This window comes from Mustela nivalis (assembly GCF_964662115.1).
Source record: "Mustela nivalis genome assembly, chromosome: 8".
NCBI classification, from domain to species: Eukaryota; Metazoa; Chordata; class Mammalia; order Carnivora; family Mustelidae; genus Mustela; species Mustela nivalis.
The window spans coordinates 51,539,111-51,562,512 of NC_139027.1; the positions used below are offsets into that span (position 1 = coordinate 51,539,111).

The 23,402-nt window shown below is 52.9% G+C and overlaps 1 protein-coding gene across 24 annotated transcripts in view; it reads right to left on the bottom strand.

The window, feature by feature from the left end:
- Positions 1 to 439: 439 nt before the first annotated feature.
- DYSF (dysferlin) overlaps positions 440 to 23,402 on the bottom strand; it is a 203,813-nt gene continuing 180,850 nt past the window's right edge. For 22 of the 24 annotated variants that reach the window (XM_082744003.1, XM_082743990.1, XM_082743999.1 and 19 more), the window contains 11 exons: positions 21,810 to 21,980; positions 20,997 to 21,139; positions 19,139 to 19,278; positions 17,834 to 17,922; positions 17,472 to 17,567; positions 16,942 to 17,083; positions 12,640 to 12,739; positions 7,845 to 8,023; positions 6,212 to 6,321; positions 4,764 to 4,911; positions 440 to 703 (listed from right to left, as the gene is read on the bottom strand). In XM_082744003.1, the coding sequence (XP_082600129.1) occupies positions 665 to 703; positions 4,764 to 4,911; positions 6,212 to 6,321; positions 7,845 to 8,023; positions 12,640 to 12,739; positions 16,942 to 17,083; positions 17,472 to 17,567; positions 17,834 to 17,922; positions 19,139 to 19,278; positions 20,997 to 21,139; positions 21,810 to 21,980 (1,357 nt within the window). In that variant the 3' untranslated portion in view covers positions 440 to 664. Of the gene's footprint in view, positions 704 to 4,763; positions 4,912 to 6,211; positions 6,322 to 7,844; positions 8,024 to 12,639; positions 12,740 to 16,941; positions 17,084 to 17,471; positions 17,568 to 17,833; positions 17,923 to 19,138; positions 19,279 to 20,996; positions 21,140 to 21,805; positions 21,981 to 23,402 lie in introns of those variants that run through there. The other 2 variants (XR_014315085.1, XM_082744001.1) reach the window with 2 other exon arrangements.

A 23,402-nucleotide genomic window follows, 5' to 3' on the forward strand; every position in this document is an offset into this window, starting at 1 on the left:
TAATATCACAGCCAAAAGTCCAGCAGCCCTCCCTGCCTGGAGAGTTTTTGGCCCAACCCTTCCATGGTGCTCCCCTTGGATAAAGTGGACCCTCTTCTGGGCAGGATCAAAGAAAGCAGAAGGTATAGTAACCGCCCACCTAAGCAAACACAGCCTGGGAAAGGAAGAGGAGAAGACTAAGGGAGGAGGGGGAGTGGGAAGGGGAACGTCCTGGAGAACTAGAACATGCTGGGTCTTTAGGCAGACCAGACACCAAGCCTCAAAGCCCACTCACCCCGACCAGGCTTGTCAAAGGATAAAGTTCCATTTGGGATGCTGAGCTAGAGGTGGCCCCCCACTCTCTGCCCCCGCCCGCCCCGGCCAGGCAGCCAGACACAGCTGTCTTCTACACAGTCACACCTCACTCAGGTACTACAGGGACACACAGCCAACACGGCCCCATGGTTCAAACTGTTTTATACTGAAATACATATGGGCTGATCCAAAAAGGGTTGGGTTGGGGGCGAAAGAAATGATGAAAGGCGGGTAATCCCAAGACTCGACGTCACCAACTCTTGGAGCGCGTGCCCGTCTGTTTACACCCCAGCAGGCGGGTCAGGTCCGGAGGTCCGGAGGAGCTCAGCTAAGCCCAATGGAGAAGGTGGCCAGTCGTGGGCCAGAGTCCTCAGCTGAAGGGTTTCACCAGCTTCATGGCAGCATAGTTCTGGAGGGAGGGGAGAGGTAGGGACATGTGATGACAGCTGCTGGGCAGGGGGCAGCAGGGCGGGGTGGGGGGGGAGACAAGAGCTGGGAAAGGAGGCTCACCCACTCAGCCACCCGCCCACACCTTACCCTCACCACCACCTCCCACACCACCCTCAGCTCAACACTCCTCTTCCTGGGGCTCTCACCAACCACACACGCCCACACCCTCCTGAAGCTCTGCTCGTACCCTCCAACCTGGAGCCATGGTTGCATGAATGGCTCTGACTGCTCCCCCACCAACCCAAGGCTCACTTCCATGCCCCAGCCACCTGCCAAAGGGCAGGCCTGCCCTAGTCTCCTCCATCAGACAGGTGGCCCAAAGACATGGCTATGATTCTCCCCAGCCCCTCCCATACACCCTCACATGGGAACCCACATGGGCTCATTGGCCACCACACTCCCATCCAGCCAACAGAAGGAGAGGGCTGAGGGGTGGGCTGTGTGGGGATGACCCACCGTGCATGTCAGCCCCAGAGATGGGTCACCCCTGATTAAGTCCTGCCAGCTGCAGGACTGACAGGAATCTCCCCTCCCCACTCCTGCCCCCACAAAAACCATGAAAACACATACAACACAACACAAGGCTCCTAATTGGGACAGTATGTTCCCCAGCGCCGGCCCAGGGAAAGCCAACTCTGGAAACAAAGCCGCCGCTCCTTCCCCGCCAGATCGCCTCCTGCCTCCCCACGCTGGCCCTGCTCCCGGCTGGCTCGGGCCGGGGGGGGGGGGGGGCTGGGGGGAATCAGACAGGCTGCCCTCCATGTCCCCCTCCCAGGGCACTTTCCACGAGGGTGGGAAGTTAGGCCAACTGGAGGGGAGCAGCCCTCACTTTGGGCCCCTCTCTGTCAGATCCTCGGCCCCCAAGGCCTAAAAGCCAGGTGAGGGTCTGGGACCCACCCAGTGATCAGGTGACTCGGCTGGAGGGGTGCAGGATTTGCCCAGGTGGTAGCAAAGACCTACACAAACAAGGTCTATAGCCTCAGGCCTCTACGGCCCCTCTCGCCCTAGACCCCTCACCTAGGATCTGGCCCTCACAGGCAGCTCCAGGAGAGGGAAGGCAGAGCTGGTAGCTTAAAGAGGACAATTTCCAGCAGGACTCAAGGATAGTGATGCCACAGGTGGGGGACAAGACAAGGGAGAGGCTCTGAGCAGGGCTGTTGGACAAAGGGCTATACTGTGGCCCTACTCACGGGGCCTGGGGCTAAGGCAGCCCCAGAGAGGAGGAAGGACCACAGGCTGGCAGGAACCGGAAATCTTCCCTCCCTCTCCTGGCCATGGAGCAAGCCCTCCTTCCCTGGGTCCCTGAAGGTCTGGCCTGCCACCCAAGTGCCTGGCAGGGCAGGGCCCCGCTGGCCACAGGCAGGAGTTAGTCACAGAATGGGCAGTGGTGACACTTGGGACAGGCCCCTGCCCTCCCCTTGGCTCTGATGGAAAGCACCCCAGGAAAGGCAAAAGAGCTCCCCTAACCACAGTGCTAGTCACAGCAGGTCAGAGCTGTCCTAGCCCGGCTCCCTCCTCCTGTGGACAGGAGAGCCTTGCCAAGGTCACAGAGGAAGTCCCTGGCAGAGCCAGAGCTGAGCCAACATCTGACTCCAAGCCCAGAGCTCCGTCCTGCACCGACTCACAGAGCTCAACATGGCCCGAGCAGCTTCTCCTCCACAGCCCAGGACTCGGCATTTCAAACCAGCTCCCTGGCCCCACTGCTGCTGCCCTTCAGACCACCTGCCTCCTTGTGAAGCAAGGATCTGAGCCAGCTCTCCTCTCCCTAAACTCCCCTGGCCAGAGCCTCAGGATGGAGCCCCAAACAGTACCCTGTCCCTGGTTCACGTGAACCGCTTTGCTCTGCCTCCCAGGGAGCCACGCTCCGCAGTGACGCAGAGCTCGTCACCCTCTCCCTCATGCTCACAGCACTCCCTCACCTCCCAAACACACACTCGGGAGAAGCCCTCATCTGAATGGAGTGGCAGCCCAATGTACCCAAAATGAGAGGAGGAGAGCCCGAGTCCTGATCTGAGGCTGTCACATGACTCGTGAGCTTCCATGGGCCTGTGTCAGTGATTTTGGGATTTTGTCTTCCTTTGCTTCCAGAAGGCCCCCCCAAACTGCGCATTTCTTGTAGGGCCCTATAACCTGGACCCTCCCCTGGACCACAGCCAGAGTCAGCCAACCGGCCATGACTCCTTCCAGAACATGTTTCAGATGGCGCTCCAGGTGATTGCAGCTGGCGGAGAGGGCCTGGCCTGCAGCCGGATACATCAGCCATCCCAGCTCCAGACCCTCCTTTCTCATTTATGGCCCAGAGCGTAGCTGGGGCCTGGACGGCCAGGCCCGCCTGCCCACCTGCTCTTCCTCAGTCCATGATATGAAGGACTGAAGGGGAGGGCTTTGGGTTTTAACTGTCTTCCTGGTAGGAGATGCGTGCTGCCCATGTAAGGTCTCGCCAACCACAGTGGGAGAGAGTTCTCTATCCTCCTCCTCCTCCTGGAGAATTCGCAAAGCAAAGAGGACGCAGACATGGAACTGTAACTCCCAGAGTGGACTGCCCGCTATGGGGACCATGCCCTTGACCACAGCCTGGTGCTGAGCTGGACTGAAGCCCACGGCGGCAGGAACCCAAGACCAGGAGCTGGGCAGGTTCCTGGGCATCCCTGAGCCAGCCCCTTCTCTTCACTGGGTTTCTGTTTCTTTGCCATTAGAATCTGGTGACTGGGGCGCCTGGGTGGCTCAGTGGGTTAAAGCCTCTGCCTTCGGCTCGGGTCATGATCTCGGAGTCCTGGGATCGAGCCCCACATCGGGCTCTCTGCTCAGCAGGGAGCCTGCTTCCTCTTCTCTCTCTGCCTGCCTCTCTGCCTATTTGTAATCTCTGTCTGTCAAATAAATAAATAAAATCTTTAAAAAAAAAAAAAAAAGAATCTGGTGACATGGGGTTGATCATGCCATTCTCTCTACCTTTATATCAATTTGAAATTCGTATATGAGAAAGGTTTTTTAAAAACTTAAAGAACATTAAAAATCAGGAACCAGGGGTGCCTGGGTGGCTCAGTGGGTTAAAGCCTCTGCCTTCAGCTCAGGTCATGATCTCAGGGTCCTGGGATCGAGCCCCTCATCTGGCTCTCTGCTCAGCAGGGAGCCTGCTTCCCTTCCTCTCTCTCTCTCTGCCTGCCTCTCTGCCTACTTGTGATCTCTGTCTGTCAAATAAATAAATAAAATCTTAAAAAAAAAAAAAAAAAGGAAAGAAAAATCAGGAGCCAGCCTGGGAACACTTCAAGGTCTGAAGTTCCAGAGACATGGTGGGTTGGGGGGCTGGAGCCTTGTTGCTCCCTGATGAGCTGGGAGGGTGGGGGGAAGCACAGACAGGGAACAGAGGCCCTGCTTCTCCTCCCCAGGAGTGGCCTAGTAGAGTTGGGGGTGCAGAATCCTTTGTTAGAGCGACCCCCATGGCTCCTTGCTGGGCATCAGCTGGCTTCCTACCAGAGCCACCTACACACCTGGTGAGAGGTTCCTGGGTCCACCTCCTACCGTCCCACACTTTCCCCCATACCCACCCCACTGCAGAAGGTGGGACACATTCCATCAAGGTCCTCAGGCAGACACTGAGACCCTCATCCAGAGCCACGGTCCCCCTTCCTCTGGACCTCAGTAGATGCCATTCTTATAAACAAGGGGGCCTTCCTCTCTGCTCTGCCATCCCAACCTACCCTCCCCTCCCAGACCCACTTCCACACACTCCTTCAAGAAGGTTCCCCTGGTCACCCCTGCCCAAGGGGTGTCACCTTCTGCCAACATTGATTCCAGAGTCTGGGGACTTGCTGAGGACTTGCTATGTCTCCCCATTGAAGGCAAACTCTCAGTATGCACGCCCCACACCCCATACCCGGATGAAGGGCAGGACTTCGTCCATAGAGCTGGACCTTGTCTCTACCAGACCGGGGAGTCTCCAGATCAGGGGCTCCATGTCCCTCACTGGACCAGATGCTGCTCCGAAACGGTGTGTGGACCTTGCCATCAGGCCGACTCACCGGGAAGGAATAGAGGAAGATGCCCACGAAGAGCAGCAGGACGAAGAGAATGATGAAGAGGATGATGGCACACCGGAACCGCCGCCACAGGATGAACTTCATGGTCTTGTATGGAGACGTGAACCAGAGGAAGGAGGTGTCGGGGCGCCTGGAAGCAAGACCCCAGGGATCAGCAGGGAATGCCCTACCCGGGCTGCCTTCTCCAAATCTTGCCCCCAAACTGCCCCAGCGCTCTGCGTCTGGCCCCAGGACCTGCCCCCACCCCCACTCCACAACCTCCAGCCCTTTCCCTCTGAATTCCCTTGCCCTCTGCCAGTCAGCCGCAGCGTGAGCCTTGCCTGTGCTGCCCTCTTCCTCTTGGGACCGCCAACCCTCGGCACCCTCCAAGACCCAGTTCTCAGCCACCAGCTTAATCACAGACTAGAGATGGGGGAGCTGGGCAGAGGCTCGAGGAGCCACCACAGGAGGTGAGCCATGGAGGGGGCCAGCTAAGCCAAACTGCCTGCCTACACGCACAGGGCTGCTCCATGGCCAGGGAAGGATGGTGGGAAGTGAAACCAGAAAGCTGACTGTGTCTTACTCACAGCCAAGAACCTCAAATCCCCTAGGTCATCTGCCAATTCAAAGAGCAAGCAGGGTGACATGTCTCAGTAATGGCTGTTTTAACACCAGAGTGCCCATCACTTGGGGTCCTGGGTCTCTCTGGTCTTTGCACCCAGATCCCAGCATCCTTGGACAGGGACACCTCTCCCAGCTCTGCCAGCCCTACGGCACTGGCGACCTTGCCATGATAAAGTGGTGTCTGACCCAAGCCGGGCTGTGGGGAAGGAGCCACCAAACGCAGTTCTCACCGCTGCCCCCACAGCCATCCTCCTGTCTCCAGTACCTACCCTCAATGCCTCAACATCCGCTAGACTGGTCTCTATCCTTTAGGGGTCTATGAGGTAGGGAAGACAGGGATTCAGGGATGGCCCAATTAAGGCTGGAAGGCCGTTTCAAAGCCACATGGATGCCACTGGTGAGCCACGGAAGGCAGCTGGGTCAAGGTGAAAACCGTGATCGGGCTCCAGGGTTAATCAGAACAGGCGTGAGAATTCCAGCTTCGCTTTCCCAGCGGAATGACCTTACTTAACTTTGCTGACATTGTTTCCTCCTCTATAACATAGGGATCATAACAACCCAGCAAACAAGATTCCATACCCCACGACCACAAGCGAGGCACACAACCAAAACCTACCCAACAGCCCCTGCTTCTCGAATTAGCTGAGGGGTGTTCCCTGTCATGGTGCCTGTCACCTGCCCCTAACTTACCATGTGGCTTTGGACAAATCACATCCCCTTCTGAACCCTGGAGGGCCTCGTGACCTCTGGGTGGCTGCTCAGTGGATGCCTCCTGGACCACCCCTCCCGGTCCACTGGGCAGCAGGGGCCAAGGGCTGGGCACTAACCTTGGGTCCTCAAGCTTGGGGTTCATGTTGGGTTCATCCCGGCCCTGGCCAGCAGGCCGCTCCTCATGTTCACTCTCTGCTACGATCTCCAAGGTCATTTCCAGCTTGCCCTGAGGGGACAGAGGGGACCTGGTCAGGTGCTCAAAGGCTCTGCCTTGTGTCTTGGACTGCAATCCGGCCCCAACAGACATAAGAGCTGCTTTGTTATTATTTTTTAAAGACAAAGGGTTGTTCTGATCACAAGAGCACGACTGCTCCATTTAGAAGCTATAGAAATGTCTAAAAAGAGAGCATGAGCCATACCTCCACTATGTGGAGATGAGCACTGTTCTGTTTTTATGTACTAGAGCTATTTTCCCATATGCAGTATCTCACTTGTGTCTGTATCGTTCTAGAGCTTGCTTCTTTCACTTAGAAATATACTATGTTTCACTACACAATTACATATTCTTTAAAGTTTGCTCTGTAAGGGCTATAAAACGTTCTATGGGATGGCTGAGCGTAATTTATTTAGTAAACCACTTATTCGGGTTCGTTTAGGTTGTTTCCAAGTCTTTGATGTTATAAATAATGCTGCAGAAAAACACCCCAGAGCCTACATTTTTAATTGTGTCTGTTTATTTGTTTAGGAGAGATTTTAACAAGTGGGATGACAGAGTCCAAGGGCATATTGCTAAATCGCTGGCTATATATTACCAAATTGCCTCCCTAAATGGTAAAACCATGAGCAGGCGTAAACGAGGGGTCTGCCTCTGAGTCCTCCAACAATGCACATCTAGGGTGTTGTTGTTGTTGTTGTTTTTTAATGTCTAATTGAAAAGGCAAAAATGTTGTCGCATTTAAAATGATTCCTTTAATTCCTAGGGGGAATGAACCCTTTTAAATGTTTAACAGCCATTTGTACTTCTTTCATGTATTATCTATGCATGTCCTCTGCTGGTTTTTCTTTTGAGGTGCTAGTATTTCTTAATAAGTGTTAAAATCCTTCTACAACTAGCGTATTTTATTTCAAGGTCCATGTTAGGGACTGGCCAGCCTCCTGAGGTTTCTCAGGGAGCTGTCCGGGATTCACTTCCTCTTCAGATTAGGACAGTTTTCCACTGTGTCACTCTTCACCCCTGAACAGCCCCTCTGGGTGAGGACAGCCATGCAAGGATGGTCCCTGGAAGGATCCTGCTCCAATGGGAGAGGCAATCCCCCAGACTCCCCTGGAAGCCTGGCCCAGAGGGGAGCCCAGGACACAGAACCCTTGAGGCCGAGTAGCAGAGCACAAATGACACAGGGCCTGCAAAAGCTAGGGGTATCTTTCCACTTAAATTGGCTCAGATCATGATCCCGGAGGCCTGGCATTGGCCCCACTTCTCCCTCTGTCTCCCTTCACCTGCTTGTGCGTGTGCTCTCTCTCTTTCTCAAGTTAATAAATAAACATCTTTAAAATAAATAAATAAATGGGCTTCCTGGGATGGAAGCCTCAAGGAGTGGAAAACTGGGAACTGGAAGAGAACCATGACAGTGCCTCAGAAGACAGGGAGAGGTAGGGTAAGAGAGAAGGAGGGCGCCAGGTCCATGCCCAGGGACCTCTATGGAAGAAGCTAGTCAGGCGCCTGCCCCAAGCTGGAGGGAGCCCACATACCGCCAGGATCTTCTTCTCGCCCTCGTCTGCCACGCAGGGCCACCAGCCCTTCACGGTTTTCTGTTCAAAAAGGGACACAAACCACTCCGGGTGAAAAGTGTCATCCAGCTGGTCCAAAGAGCACTTCTCGGCGGTCTTGGCAGGCTTGGGCATATGGTTCAGATCCAGCTGCAAGGAGCCTACAGTAGAGAGGGGTTTTTTGACTGCGGGTTTCTCTATCACTGCCAGCCTGGGGCTACCCTGGTGCTGGACAGTTTCATGAAAAACTGTCACCTCCTCTGCTTAGATCTCTGGACTTAGCCATAGGTCCACTCCCACAGACTCTTCATGTCCCCACCCATCACCTCTCGTTCTGCACAGCTGCCCATCCAACTCTCCACAAACCCATACACTCAGTCATATACTCTTACTGGTTTACCCTTCGCGGAGCTTGCCACGCACTCAACTTCAGCTTCCGTTATACAAATCCATTCATTCACCCATCGTCTCCATCCATCCATCCATTCATCCATTTCTTACATTGGTTTTATTGTGGCAGAATAGATAAAACATAAAATTTGTCACTTTAACCATTTTTAAATGCATACTCAAATGTCGCTAATTACATTAACACCATGCAACCGATCACCACTGTCTATTTCCAAAACTTTTTCATCCCCCACAACAGAAACGTTGTAGTCATTAAGCAATAACTCCCCATGCCCCCACCCTCTCTTCTCAGCCCCTGAGATACTCTAATCTCCTTTCTGTCTCTATGAATCAGCCTGTTCTAGGTAGCTCACTAGGTGGCATCATAAAATATTTGTCCTTTTGTGTCTGGCGTCTTTGACGTAGAGCAGGTTCCAGATTCCTCCATGTTGAAGTATATATTGGGGCTTCATTCCTTTTTACAGCTGAACACTGCGGCATGGGATGGGCAGACCACATTTTGTTTATCCATTCATTTGTCGATGGGACACTTGAATTGCGTCCATCATCTGACTCATGCGAATTGCACTGCTCTGAACACTGGTGTGCGAATGTCGCAGTCTCAATTTTTAATTCTTTTGGGTATGGGAATAGAATTGCTAGGTCATCCAGTAATTTCTGGGTTGGGTTTTCTGAGGACCTGCCAAACTGTTTTCCATAGCAGCTGTACCATTTTACATCACACCAGCATGTCTGAGGCTTCCAATCTCTCCACATCCTCTCCAGCACTTGTTGTTTTCCATTTTCCACTTTTTTTTTTTTTTTAGAGCCATCCTAGTAAATGTGAAGTTGTATCTCGCTGTGGCTCATCTAGCCATTTTTTCATCTGCCCACCTAGTTCTCCATGCAACCATCTTCCTGTACTATTTATCTACTCAGCTGTTTTATCCATCATCTCCCTATATAGCCCCATCTACATGACTGAACCATATGACAATGGTATTCAGCTACCTCTGACCTCTAAAAACAGCATTTCATGTGGTTTCACCTAATCCAATCACAACAACACCATGAAGTCAACGGGATTGGAGCATAAATTGCTGAAGGGATTAAGTGAGATAAATCTAAAAAATGTTTTCTGAAGCCAAATTAAAAAAATTTTTGAATACCATGCAAAAGAGATTGGATTTTTTTTTTTTTCAGTGTGGAATGCTCAGTTACTGTAAGTCTCTACCAGTGGGATCTATTTTTCTAGTTTTCTTTCTTTCCACTCATCTACTTATTCCTTCACCTACCCATCTGCTGTGATCTCTCTCCGTCCCTCCATAGCCACCATTTGTTGAGAACTACATCTGTCCACGAATAGGGCTATTATTGTATACATCCATTTGGTCAATTCTGTGTGAACATTCATGGGTCTATCCATGCCCACGTGTCTCTCCATCCCTCCAATATGGATGAATGCTTATTTTCCATTTTAAATGCAGTCTAATGTAACATTAAGAAAAATCAGGATACCACACATGTGTGTGTGTGCACGCGTGCGTGTGTGTATACAGAAAATTATCCCAGTATGATCTCATAAAAGACAATAAGGAAACATCATATAATCTTTGGATTGGCAAGTTGATATATCTTAGCTATTACTTTTTTTTAAAGTAATAAATATTTTTAAAAAGCAAAATACATAATTAGAAACACATTATGAAGGAGAAAAAAGAAACCTTCTGAAGTTAAAAGTAGTTTTAATTGCTTTATTTTAATTTTAAAAAAAAAAGATGAGCCCGTTTTTATTTTGAACCATTTTCTCATTCAGTAAATATGCAGCTTTCTTTGTTTTTCTTTTTAAAATTAATTTTCTGAAGTCTCACCTCATAAAGAAAAGGTTGACAGAATTATGCCAAAAAAAGCTGCTAAGTCTGTAAGCAAAAAAAGACTTATAAAAAATTAAAAAACAGTTGAAAAAAGGGGAGGAATTATTCATAATGTGTCCTTTCTATGCAAAGAGCTCTGAAAATCAAAAATCAAAGACGGGGCACCTGGGTTCCTCAGGGGATTAAGCCTCTGCCTTTGGCAGGTCATGATCTCAGGGTGCTAGGATTGAGACCCACATCATCATCAGGCTCTCTGCTCAGCAGGGAGCCTACTCCCCCCTCCGCCTGCCTCTCTGCCTATTGTGATCTCTGTCAAATAAATAAATAAAATCTTTGAAAAAAATCAAAGACGAACAAGATGAACAAGACCATGAAAATAAAATCCCACCAATAATGTGGAAATAAGTATATTTTCCAAGTTCTACCTCACAAGTAAAGAAGAGATGCTAACAAAAATTAAAATGACGTGTCAGATAGGCAATTTAAAAAAAAAGATACACTGGTAGCAAAAGTGATATGAAAAGGGCACCGGTAGGAATAAAATGAAAATGTGAAAATGTAAAACCTTTATAGAGAGCAACTGAACAAAATAGTTCCAAAACCACAAAAATGTACAATGACTCTAAAGATCTACTTACAGTTCAGGAAAAAAAGATATACACAAAGTGTTTAGAGATGTATGCCCAAGGGTATCGCTCACATCAGAAGACCCAAAGATGAGCTAAGGCCCCACCAAGAGAAGTTGAGTTAGACAGAATAGGGCCCAGCGACAGGCAGGAATTAAGTATGATGATGCAGATATAAATGTGGGCAGGTAACTACCAACAGAAAGGATGTGCTTGAAACTAAGTTTTCCCCCAAAACCAGGATATAAAACATATGTGTGATTAAAGCTCCTTTTGCTCTATATATGCCATAGACGTATGTAGTATTATATGTGTGTGTGTGAGTACACTTCTAGCATATATGTGTTTGCATAGATAGAAAATCATATATGGGAACATAGGAGTGGAGGTCATCTCTGGCTAGTAAAATTTTAATACATAAGCAAAGTGAGGCATTGCTGATCTGTATTTTCCAATTTTCTACAGGAATTATGTGTTGCAGGAGAATCAGAAAAATAAAAGTCCAATGGGATGTCATGATTTCCGACAGCCTGAATCTTTTCCAGGGATGGCCGCTGAGTGTGGGGGAGCAGGCAGAGAGCGGCAAAGGGGAGGAGAAGAGTAGGCAGCCTTCCTCCTCACCCCTGCTGGAGCTGCTCCTCAGAGTGCCCCTTCAGGGGTCCAAGGACTCTGCAAAGACCAGCTCACCTTTCTGCAAAGCTGGCCAAGAAGGGCTCCAGTGATCCATCCAGAGCCACCCTACTCCCAAGTAGCAGAGTTGGCCAGAATCAGGACTCCTGACTCCCCACACTGCCTTTCTCGCAAGGTCCACTTTCTTTTAATTGAATGAAAACTCCCATCCCATAAAACGTACCAATTTGACCGTTTTAACGTATAAAACTGAGTGGCTTTTAATATGTTCAGGGCTGTGCCAGCACCCATTCTATCTAACTCCAGAACATTGTCATCACTCCCAAAAGAAGCCCCATGCCCATTAGAAGTCACTTTCCTTCCCCGCCTCCCAACGTCTGGCAACTGCCAGGCTACTTTCTGTCTCTGGACTGGCCTGCTGTGGACAATTCGTGTGAATGGAAGCATACAATCTTAGTCCTTTTGCAACTGGCTTCCTTCACTTGGCACGTTTTCAAGGTTCTTCCAGCTTACAGCAAGGATCCTTACTTCCTTTCTTTCTGTCGCTGAATAATATCCATTCGTACGACTAGACCACACTTTGCAGGGAACTCTCAGAGCTGTGACAGGGCTGTTACTCACAGTCCCACCTGCCTGTTCCATACAGCCATCCTCCTCGCCCCCCATCTCACCCCATCTCTACCACATCCTCTACCCAGCCCTCCCTGCTCCCAGCTCGGGTTTCTGCACACTTCTCCCCCACCGATTCCTGTCTGGGGGCCTAGAGGGTGGAGCCACGGTGGCTTGTTCACTCATCACTTGGGCACAAGTGTAAGGACTGACAAGAGCTCCTCACTTACTGGGCCAGGTTGCCGAGTCTAGAAAGGGGTGTGTAGAGCTGGGGGCATCCCGTCAAGGGTGAGGCCAGAGGGTCGGTGACAGCCAGCTCATGCCTGCCCTGCCTTTGACCTGCGCTTTCCTCTCTTCTGTACCTGACTCCTACCATCCACGCAGCCTGGGTTCCATGCCACCTCTGCTGACAGGCCCTCAGGCACTCCTCTGTGTTCCAGACTGTCCTCAGCTCCAGGGAGCAATGACCCTGAGCTCCCTGAGGACAGAAAGTAGGACCATTCCTCCTTCCAGCCTTCCCAAGAATGTCACATGCATGTGCGTGCACATGCGCGTGCACAACACACACACACACACACACACGGAGGGGAGGGCATTCTGGGTCAACTCCCAGTGTGCAGAATGGTACTGACAGGAAACGGTGCTCACCCAGAAAGTCGTCAAAGGAGAACTTGTCATTGTCCCAGATCTGAAATACCACTCGGGCTGGGATTTTGCTCTCAGTCTTGTCCAGCCTCCAAAAAGCATCCTGGCCCAGAATAAGAAGGAGGAAAGCAAGATTAGAGAGAAAGTGTGGTTCCTGCCAGCCTAGAAGGCTGACCAGAGGAGGCAATGAATGGGATATCTCTTAGGGACTTGCCAGTGCCAGGTCTTGGCGGGGAGATTGCTAAGATGCCAGCGGACAGTGTTCAAGGACCCAGGAAGGAACCATGCAGGCTGACTTCACATGACACGGTTCCTTGAAGCCTCCCAGTGTGGTAGGCAGAACTTTCATTCCCATTTTACAGATGATGAAGCAGAGACTTGGAAACGTTAAGAATTTGCCCAAGGTCTGACAGCTAATAATAATAATATTTTTTTTTTAATTTTTTATTTTTTATAAACATATATTTTTATCCCCAGGGGTACAGGTCTGTGAATCACCAGGTCTAATAATAATAATATTAATCTGCACTTCCTATGTTCTAGCCTTTTGCCACTCTGAGCTCATTTATCCTTCCAACAACCTATAAGGGAGAGGCTATCCTTACAGCTGAGGAAACCAGAGCAAGGAACTTGTCTGAGTCACACTGCTGAGAAGTGGGGTTCAAACCCAGGTAATCCAGAGTCCTGCTCTCACCTCCAAATCCTGCTTTGCCCCTGTGCTATTACAGGGGAATGGGTAGGCCGGCTGGGAAGCTGAGGGCCTCCATGCCCTAGCTATCACTGGAAGGATCCCCCCGACACACTGCTTTAAGGAGCTGACACTGGGCCACAGTCACCCAGCTCCTCCCTGGCCACAGCAAGCCACCCCATCCTTCTTTCCAAGAACTTGCCCTGGGGCAAATCAAAAGCCCCCAGTGCTAGAAAGTTCTCCAGTCTTTTGTTTTCCCTACCCCACCCGCCGCCCCAAGACCACTCTGCCTGGGCCAGCATTATTGCAGGCTTTGTCCCCCAGAGGCTCGTAGAGGCTGAAGGAGAAGGAAAACCATGCTGATACCTGGGTTCCCTCCTGAATCCAGCCACACTCAACCCAAAGGACTGTCCCTGTGGCTTTCCCACTCATGCTTATTCCCTGTCCTCTCGCTGTAGGCTTTCCTGAGGGAGTGGTAAGGACGGGAACCACTGTGACGATCCTGCAGACACCAGGGCCCAGAACCTGAGTGTACCCAGTCACTGCAGGGGCCTGGACCCAGTCTCGGGGGACAGACTCTATGGGGAGTCTGGGAGAACTGCTGGTCACAGAGGGGTTGCCTCCCCCTGGGTGCCCTGTACCCACAGCCTCACTGCCCAACCGGGGCTGTGCGGGTATCCCGCAGACCCACAGAGCTCCCAGACCAAAACCCCCATTCTGTGAGGAACAGGCACCTTGCAAATCACACCACTGCATCCTGGACCACTGCCTGATTTGGCGAGGGGCTCGGGCCCCCAGCTGGCCCCCGTCTGGTGCCTCCCCTCTTCCGGGCCCCAGCCCTCCTGCAGGTGCCTCCCTTCTCTGGCGAGGCTTTTATGGCCAGCTCCGCGGGCCTGCCTGCACAGGCCGCCAGCATCCTCCATTCCTCTGGCCGGCCTGGTTTATGGGCTCAGTAATGAGCCAGAGGTTCAAACGGCCCCTGGTGGGAGCAGCTGGGCCGGGGCTCCAGCCTGGGGAACGGCCCCCCAGGTCCCAGGCGCTCATTACGCTCCCGGTCTGGGCCCTTTTACTAGCTGTTTATTTGCAGGGTGGGTGCCTGACGCGCAGGCAGGCCCCAGTGGGTGTGCTGGGCTCCAGGTGGGGAGCCAGGCCGGGGCAAGCAGCGGTGGTTCAAAGCAGCCGGATGAAAGGAGACCCTTGTGCTTTATGACAGTCTCGTCTGGTTAATGGGGTCCCTGGAGGGCCTGCCTGCCAGAGGCCCCGAACCCCTCGGCAGAAGGCTGGCTCTGCGGCAGGACTGGGGAGCCCAGATGCTGTGAGGGACCCCCACACCATCCCACTCCCAGGATCGGGCCTTTGAAGCCCAGACTAGCTCATTGGTGCCCCACTGTGGGTACAGATCCACCTGCCTCCTGGGCCCCTTCTCCCACAGAGGGACACACTGGCTCTTCCCTGGTCCAGCCAGACCCTCCCTCACTCTCCTGGTGGACTTCAGAGCCTCCACCTCCTCTCTGGGCCCCCTCTGCCCCTCCCTTCAGCTACTGTCTCCCCACTGAATTCCATTCCACCCCCTCCCCTCGGGGGGACCTCTTCTGGACTCCCTGACACCTCTTCCTTCTCTCCACCTGGCAGCCTTGCTGGGCTTCTCCTTCTTCCAGGGCTAGCCCCAGCCCCATGGGCTATGCCACAGTGGGTCAGCCCGATTCTTTTCTTCCTTGCCAGTGCCTAGGACAGAGAGATGGGACTCTTGCACTAACAGAATGGAACCCCCTCAAATTCTTCCCCAGCAGATTCAGCTGGGCCCTCAGCCCTTCCAGCATCTCAGCAGACCTTAGCATCACAATTAGCTTTCTTTCCCTCCCCCTGTTCTTTTCTCTCCTGCCCTCTCCCCCTTCGCTCCCTTGCTCAGCACAGCGGCTGGTCTCAAGTCACCTGCCACAGGGCCAGGAGATACTCTTTTCCTGCTTTATAGAAAAAACGAAGCTTCCTGGACCTCCTCGCCCACATCTCCACCTGTCACAGTGAAGGGGGTAGTCCCGCCTCCCACTTAAGCAGGCCACTGGGCATCTCTCAGCCTCAGTTTCTCCTCAGTACCTAGCCCCTAGCCCCTAGCCTGGCAGGCCAAGCACTGGAGACAGGATGTCTGAGCCCTTGGGGGCCCGTTCACGGCCTTCACCCCACTTCTGCCCATAGCGAAGAAAGGCAGTGTGGGTTTGATCTGGAACCCTTCCCCCAAAAAATGCAACATTGGCTTTGTTATGGAAACAACTTGTGATAGACAAATACCTTGAGCAAAGGCAAACAAGATGAAACCTACAAAGAGCGTAGGCTTTCCTTGACTGCTCAGAACCCAAGGCTGTTGTTAAATTCTGCCTTCTCCAATGCACTACGCAGCAATCCCTGGGTGAAAGCATTCACATAACTTCATTTAACCCTATTTTCTTTTGTTTGATGGTTTCAGAATGTTCACTGGAACATTCCAGTTTCTCTAACATGCAGAGGAGCCTGTGTGTTGGGCTGGGCAAGGGTCATGAGGAAAGCATGGAGGGAAGAGAGCCAAGAAGACCTCAGCAGTGCCCAGAAAGTACGTTCTATATTCCCTTCCTGAAGCCACTCAACCATTCGGGAAGCAGGCGTCACGGAAGCTTGGTGGCTTGAAGCATTGTGCCCCCTCAGGAAGGAAATCGGACCAGCAGAACTGAAATGCCAGAGAGGCATTCCCTTTGTCCAGCAGAGAGCACCTTGAGGCAGATGGGTTCTGGGTGGGATGCAGGGGATCAAAGCTCTAATGGAGGTACTCTCTGCCTCCAGCCAGCCCAGCTCTGGAGCCTCCCTGAGCTCTGTGGGTTCTCTCCAAGGGCAGGTGCGACACCACCAGGAGGGAGGCTGCCTGCCTTGGACTCTGCCTATCGCAGAAGAAAAGAATTTACCATCCAGATGAGACCTCAACGAGGAGCTGCTGAGACACAGAGAGCTGAGGTCCCAGGACGCCACTCTGTCCTCTGGCTGATGCACCAGGTCCCCCAGGGGCCTGCACCTTGCAGTGAGGTCAGGGAGGGAGGAGGACAATGGCTTCTGGCCCGGAAAGCCTGAGCTGCACCCAGTAAGTGTCCAACTTGGGCAGTGACCACAGGCACCAGACACAGAAATGTGGGGAGAGACATGATGGGAGGGACTTAGCTGAGCAACCCCAATCCTGTGGACAGTCCATCCACAGGTGAGGCCAGCCCCCAGGGAAGCTCTCCCTCTGGGGACTGACCTCACTGCCCCTTCCATAGCCAAGCTGGGTATCCCTAGGAACGTTCTTCCCGTTCTGCCCTGTGACCCTTCCTGCCACTTGGTTCATCTGGGGTCAGGAGGAAGGCAGTAGTTTCAGGAGCTGGACCAGTATAGACGGTGGTGGTGGCACAAGTGTGGGGGTGATTGTGGGGGTAGCAGTGCCAATGAAGGCAGCCATGGTAGAGGTGGCAGAAGTGGGGGCAGGGAGACAGGTAACGGGGCTACAGCCATGGGGATTCCAACATCCAGGGGTGCTGGTGAGGGGTGACAATGGCAGGATGGTGACACCCACAACAGAAAGCCCTGGGAGCAGGCCACTGGGGATGGCACGCACTCACCTTCTTAGAGACGGTGCAGACTTGCTCTGCAGGCAGATAGTCAAAGGGGAAAATGAACCTCCAGTTAAAGTTGCCTTCGCCGCCCAGGGACCGATAATGCACATCTGTTTTCTGCTTGTGCTCTTCAAAGCCAACCATCCAACTAGATAACAGATTAGAGAACACATCTAATTAAGGTCTCCTCCATAAGATGCATCCCCCCCACTGAGGCAGATGAGGAATTAAGAAGGTAAATGAACTCAGTAAAGGATAAAGCAAGAACAATTCGCAGAAATCTCTATGAAATACCAAATGTGCCATTCATTTTAAAACATCTAACTTCCCTTCTTGAGGGACACCCTCAAACCTTCTAAGTTCAACCCAAAGATTATGGGGGAAGAAATCCGGTGGGAGAAGGACTCACCAAAAGCACTCCTTCCTTTCTTGTTCCCTCCCTTCCCTACGGCTGGAGCTCCCTCTTTCCACCACCCCAGCAGGACTGGGGCAACACCATGGGGCTGCGACAGGTGAGAAGGCCAATGCCTCCCTACCCTTTCACATAAATATCACTCATCTTCTCCCCTGTGATGCTGAGGTCATCCAGGATCACGTCCTTTGTGTTCCAGATAATACACCGCAGGAAAAACCTGTGCAGAAAAAGGGCTCAAGTCCACATGAATGTCTCAGCAAAGGGTGGGCCATCCTTGGCTGAGAAGCTGAGAGGCCGGCTCCCCCAACCAGACCCTAATGCTTGCCTGGCTGGGCACTTAGCCAGGCCCACATGAGAGTGATGCCCTGTGGCCTGAGCGGCCCAACACACCACCTTAAGAGTGACCTCTGGGTCCCACCCACAGCAAGTGGCAACCCTCCCGCCACTCTACTCAGCTCCCAGCCTCTGGCTGGGGAAAGTCACCTTCTGGCTCTCCGTGGGGTGATGTTGAAGGGAGGTCCAGGCCGCCCCAGGGCCTTGGGAAATAGGTCGATCCACATCTGTAGCTTTCCCTGGGGAGACATAACCCCGTTGTCACTCCACTTCTTTCATTCCACCAATAGCTACTAACCCCCAGCTCTGTGCCACACAAGTGGGGCCCAGGACGAAGAACACCTAGGCCCTGCCCCAGGGAGGCTCCCCCTGCCCCCCTGCCCCAGAGAGAAGGTACCTAAAGACTACGGGCCTGACTGCAGCCATGAGCCCACGCCCCACAGGCTGATGACTCGGGCCCGGAGGTAGGGATTAGGGCAAACCTCCCAGGGATGATGATATTTGAGCTGAGTCTCAGTGTGCCAGGCGGACAAGGGGACAAGGGCATTTCCCACTGAGGGAATGACACACTCAAGGGTTTGGGAGGGTCAGAGAACATGTTTAGTCAGAGGAGTTTCAGAGGATTTCCACACGACAGGAAAGCACTCCACCTGTCACCCCTCGGCTCCCTCCCTCTCTGCAAGCTGGCTACTCTGTCCCCATCTCCCAGAGAAAGAACAGGGACTGAGGTAACTTCTCCAGGGCATGTAGCTGGAGACTGAAAGTTCACAACACCTGCTATGACTCTCCGGGGAGCTGGCAGCCACCCACCAAGGGCAAAAGAGCTCAGTTCCAAACAGCAGAGACCATGGACCCTGCATGTTTACAAAGGCCCCTTCATTGCCGCTTCAGCCCTTCTCTGCCTATCGCCTTTACTTTCCTCCTCCTCTAAAACCCAGCCCTGAGCTCACCTCCTCCAGGAAGCCTCCTGGTCTCAGTCCTGGGCCACCTCTGCTCACCCTCCCTCTGCCTGGAGGATGCCCTTGGCCTTTCGGGTGACCCCTCTCAGTGACAGCTCTGCCATTCTGTCACAGGGTGCCAGTTGCCCTGTCTGGATTCCTCACCGCAGCCCAGACCCATGTCGCTGACAGATAGAAGGAGGGCCTCCTGAGGCCAGGCTGAAACGGTGAGCCTTCTGAATGCCTCATGGGAAGCCAGAGGTCTATCCACGGGTATAGAGGAGGTGGCTCGGGGTCATTCCCCATGTCCTGAGGGCTGCAGGATGCCCAGGAAGGCAGGACCAAGGGGTCCTCTTGTAGACCAACACTGATCACTGCTCAGACTGTGAGAAAACATGTCAAGGAGGGACTGGCCAAATTCTGAGCTCCCCACAGGTGCCCCTGAGATATCCATGTTGTCCTTGGAGCAGGGCCAGCTGGGGGTCAGGGCTTAGGGGCGCAAGGGTCCATGTCCTACCTGCTCAATGTCTGGCTGCAGGGGGCTGTACAGGGGCCGGGATTCCACATGCTCGGGGACAAGGCCCAGCTGCCGGAGGATGTACAAGGCCAGACGCTCTTCCACTGGGCCCAGGTGTGGGTTCAGGACCCTGCCACCTTCTGCTCCAGAGAGAAGATTAAAAAGTTGCTGGGGCTGAGTGAGCAAGGAATGGTAGGGCTGCCTAGAGGCCTCAGGAAGCTCTACCTGCCCACACCCTCACCCCCAAGCAAGACACACTTCTGACCCGCAGGTCTCACTCTCTGCACTGGAAGTCTCACAGTCCATTAGCTCCAGCTTTAAAGTCCAGATATGTCATTGCCATCATTTCTACCATGCCTCTTCTACAAAGCTCTTCCTCTTTTCCACCAAATCTCACCCCTTCCAGGAAGCCTCAGCAACCCCTACTCCCAGATGGGAATCTAAGTGCTTTTAGTACTACTGTTCTCCTGGTCACACAATCTGCTCTATTAGGAGCAACAGCTAAAATAATAACAATCACCGCAAACATTTATAAAGCAGAAACCAGGCACTAGGCTTCATAAATCTTAACAGGTTCTATCCTCATAGTGAAGCTGGAAGGTAAGTGTTATGATCATGCCCATTTCACAGATGACAGAAACGAAGCACAGAGCAGTGACATCGTTGGTCAGGAGGGCAGCCGAGATGACACCCTTGTTTAGGAAAGGCATGGGCCTGGCCATGAACACCCTTTCCTTCTGCCTTGTGCGGCCCAGGAACAGCTCCTACCTGCCCCAGAGTGGGTCAAGGACTGCTGCTGTGGACGGGATGAGGACACAGGTGTGGTTCTGACCCAGACAAGCCTGGCCAACCAGCGGCCACAGGAACCTGAAGCCCCCATGACAGAAACACTCGGGCAAGGAGCATCCATGTGTGTCCAAATGCACAAGGACTTACACAGGTATGTGCACTCAAGTGTGCCCAAGTTCAAGAGTACAGATTTTCATGCATGTACACACACACATTGATCTATCAAACCTGCTCTGCCCACTCTAGCAGGTTGCACAAAGGAAGCAGCATATTGTAGCAGGACCCCTGGCCAGGAGTTTGGTTCAGCCCCTAACCACCTGCATGACTTTGGGCAGGTCATTAGCCACACTTGGCCTCCATGGCCTCATCTGCAAATACAGGCAGATGCCAGATCTCACCGTCAATAGCTTCAGGCTTTCGTTTTTTATGAACATATGACTGTGAACCCTGGTCCCCATGCTACAGTGGCTCATAGACCAGCAGAAAGAGTTGGAAATGCAGATGGACGATGAGAGGGTTGGGGGTGGGGAATCAGAGCCACCATCCCCTTGCATAACCTTGGCATCAGCTCTTACATCAAACAGCTTTGAGACCAGCCGGAAGTGAGCACCCCCTCCCAACGTCCCCTGCCTGACCTATAAGCACCTCCAACAGCTCCTGGGAGACAGTGTAGGCCCGTGGACATCTGAGACACACAGGGGGCATGCATGCTGCTGAATTCTCAGTAGGAGCACTGGGCAGGTTCATGGGCAAGGATGGAGACCACAGGGCTTCCTTCCTGCCCTGTGGTTGCTTTGGGTACAGGACCTAGGAGTCACCAGTTGGGGAGTGGGAGGATAAGGAGAGGTGCTCAGAAGATACCTGGAAAGCCAAGCTGGAAAGCTAGTGCAATTCAAGCAGAAAACATTCTCAGAGGTCATCTGGACCCCAAATTCTAATTAAACTCTGACCCCCCAAAAAGCCAGAGGCAAGCTGATCTAACCAGGACCCTGACCTTGGCTTCATACTCACCCCTGACCCCTGAGGTCAAGGGAGAGCCCACCGGTTCTGGGGTCGCATGGCTGCTCACCTGTTTCTTCAATGGTATATTCTTTATCCTGAAAGAGCACGCGGTCCGTGAGGTACACAGGAGCCTTGAGTCTGCGCTGCTGGCAGAAGAGTTGGAGGAGCTGGGACGGGCGGAGCTGGTCCCTCCATTGGTTGGGTCCGGAGCTGAGGCCCAAACACAAGGCAAAGAAGAGACCCTCCAGGCACCACCAGGGCCGAGGGGTTTGCAGGAGCCCGTGTACCCACCCATGCAGCCCCCCACCCTTCACTTTTACAGTGGGCGCCCTCATTCGCTGTGACTGGGGGTGTCACCTGACCCACAGGGAAACTGAGGCCCAGAGATGACAGGACTTGTTTAAATACATACCGAGTTGGAACCTAAACATTCTCAGTTTCCACATTGGGAGAATCAGACCCAGATGAGACCCAAATTGGCAAGAAGGGAGTAGGGACTGTCCACACATGAGTTCACCTGACACAGAGCCCCGTAGGCTCCACTGGGGGCCATGTGACCTATTATCTGTCTCCCTTCTCCTTTCCCTCCTTCCTCATTCTTCCCTCTACCGGGGCTTGGTGGTGTCTTAAGGAGAACTGGGTTATAACAACATGATGAAGAGCAAGGTCCTTAGAGTCAGATGAATAGGTTCGAATCCGAATCCCACCAATTACAAACCATAACATCTCTGGGCCTCAGTCTCCACATCTGTACAGTGGGGACAAGAGCCTAGTTGCGTTGAAGGAGAGAACACCTATCAAGTGCTGAGCACAGGTCGGGCACACAGCAAGTGCTCAGGACTCAGGGGGACGGAAGAGCAACGAGCCCCCGTGCACCTACACACAGTAGGTCTGGGGGAGTCCACAGCGAGCCCCAAATTTGGACAGCAGCCTATTTTCCAGGTCGATGACTGTCTCCCCGATCTTTTCATCTTTGGAGAGGAGGTCATAGTCGTAGAGTGTGATCTTCAGGTCCTTCTCCAGAGGCAGAGTGCAAGTCAGCTCGAACATCCTGCAGGGGGACCCAGGGCAGAGGTCAGGGTGCTGCAGACTCCCTGATGTTGTTGGACACGGTGAGTGCTCAAGGGAGGGAGACGAGGACAAGAGCAGGGGGCTTGAAAGCCTTCCCTGGCTCACTCCTCCCCTTCCAAGAGTGGCCCTGGAGCCCACCCTCCTCGGGTCCCCTGTCTGTCTTAAAGTATTAATCCCCGTGCCCTACTACTACTGGACTTTTCTTTGTGTGTCTGTGTGTGTGTGCACATACACTTGTGTGTTTCAGACATTCCCAGATAATCTCTGCTGAGCATATAGTATCTCCCTGCCTAACGAACCACAGAATGAACAAATGAATTGGAACAGAAAGGTAAAACCAAAGCTTCTACCAGGACACCAGGATGTAAGAGGCATGAAGGTGCCGGAGCACTGGAATTGACCAAGGGGGTGACCTGGGATGCACTTCGGGTACACTTAAGGCTTTACACCTACTTGCAGAGTGGGAAGGAGGATTTGTGGAGCTTTCTTGGGAGGGAGTTCCTGCTGTGCTCTGAGACCCCCACTCCCCCTCTAAGATCAAGTGTGGAGGGATAGCCCCTCTACCCCTGAAATAGTCCCCTGCAGGTGGGAGCCTGGCCCCTGACTCCTACTCAAGTGAGAGAAAGGGAGAAAGGGCCGTGGAGAGGAAGAGAGAGAGAGGTGACCCTGCTCCCATCTTGGCTGGGCCACCATGAGGCCACACTGAGCCACTTGGAATCTGACCCCATGGGCCCTGGGCCTCCAGCAGTGAGACTGTGGAGAGGCCCACATGAAAGGGCCACCAGAAAAGGGCCACAGCATCCACCTCTTCCCTGGAGCTTCATGGGCAGGCTCAAAGGGGCTTTCTGGAAAGCGCTCACAAGAAAATAAATCCACTTTAAACACCCGCCACTGGAGAGAGCCCAGAAAACACAGGAGCAGAGAGCACCCGGGGCTCTCCTCTCCCAGAGGCTCCCCTAGTCCTGACCAGGCGTGATCCAGCACATCGGTGGGAGACATGAGACAGGAAAGGGAGAGAAGCAAAGCCCCCTCCGTCCGTTCACACACACATCCACACACCGCACACAGCTACACCCAAAGTGGACCTGGCTGGGAAAGGGGGCGACTCCCCTAGATAGAGCCTGTCAGTTCACGAGTACACAGGAATAAAGCTCTGGGTAGCGCCTTGACACTGAGTTTAGGACAAAGCCGACCGTCTATAAGAAAGCACCTGTCTGCCACGCTTTGCACTTAAGAAATGAGGGAGGGAAGCCCCACGGAAGAAATGTCTACAGGACACAGGCAGACAAAAAGGAAACTGTGCTCCCCTGACGTTCCCTGAGCTGGGCTTGGTCAGCCCATGAGTTATACAAAGAAAGAGTGTCTGCACTCACTCCCCCACCTTGTGCTGGGCCCTGACACA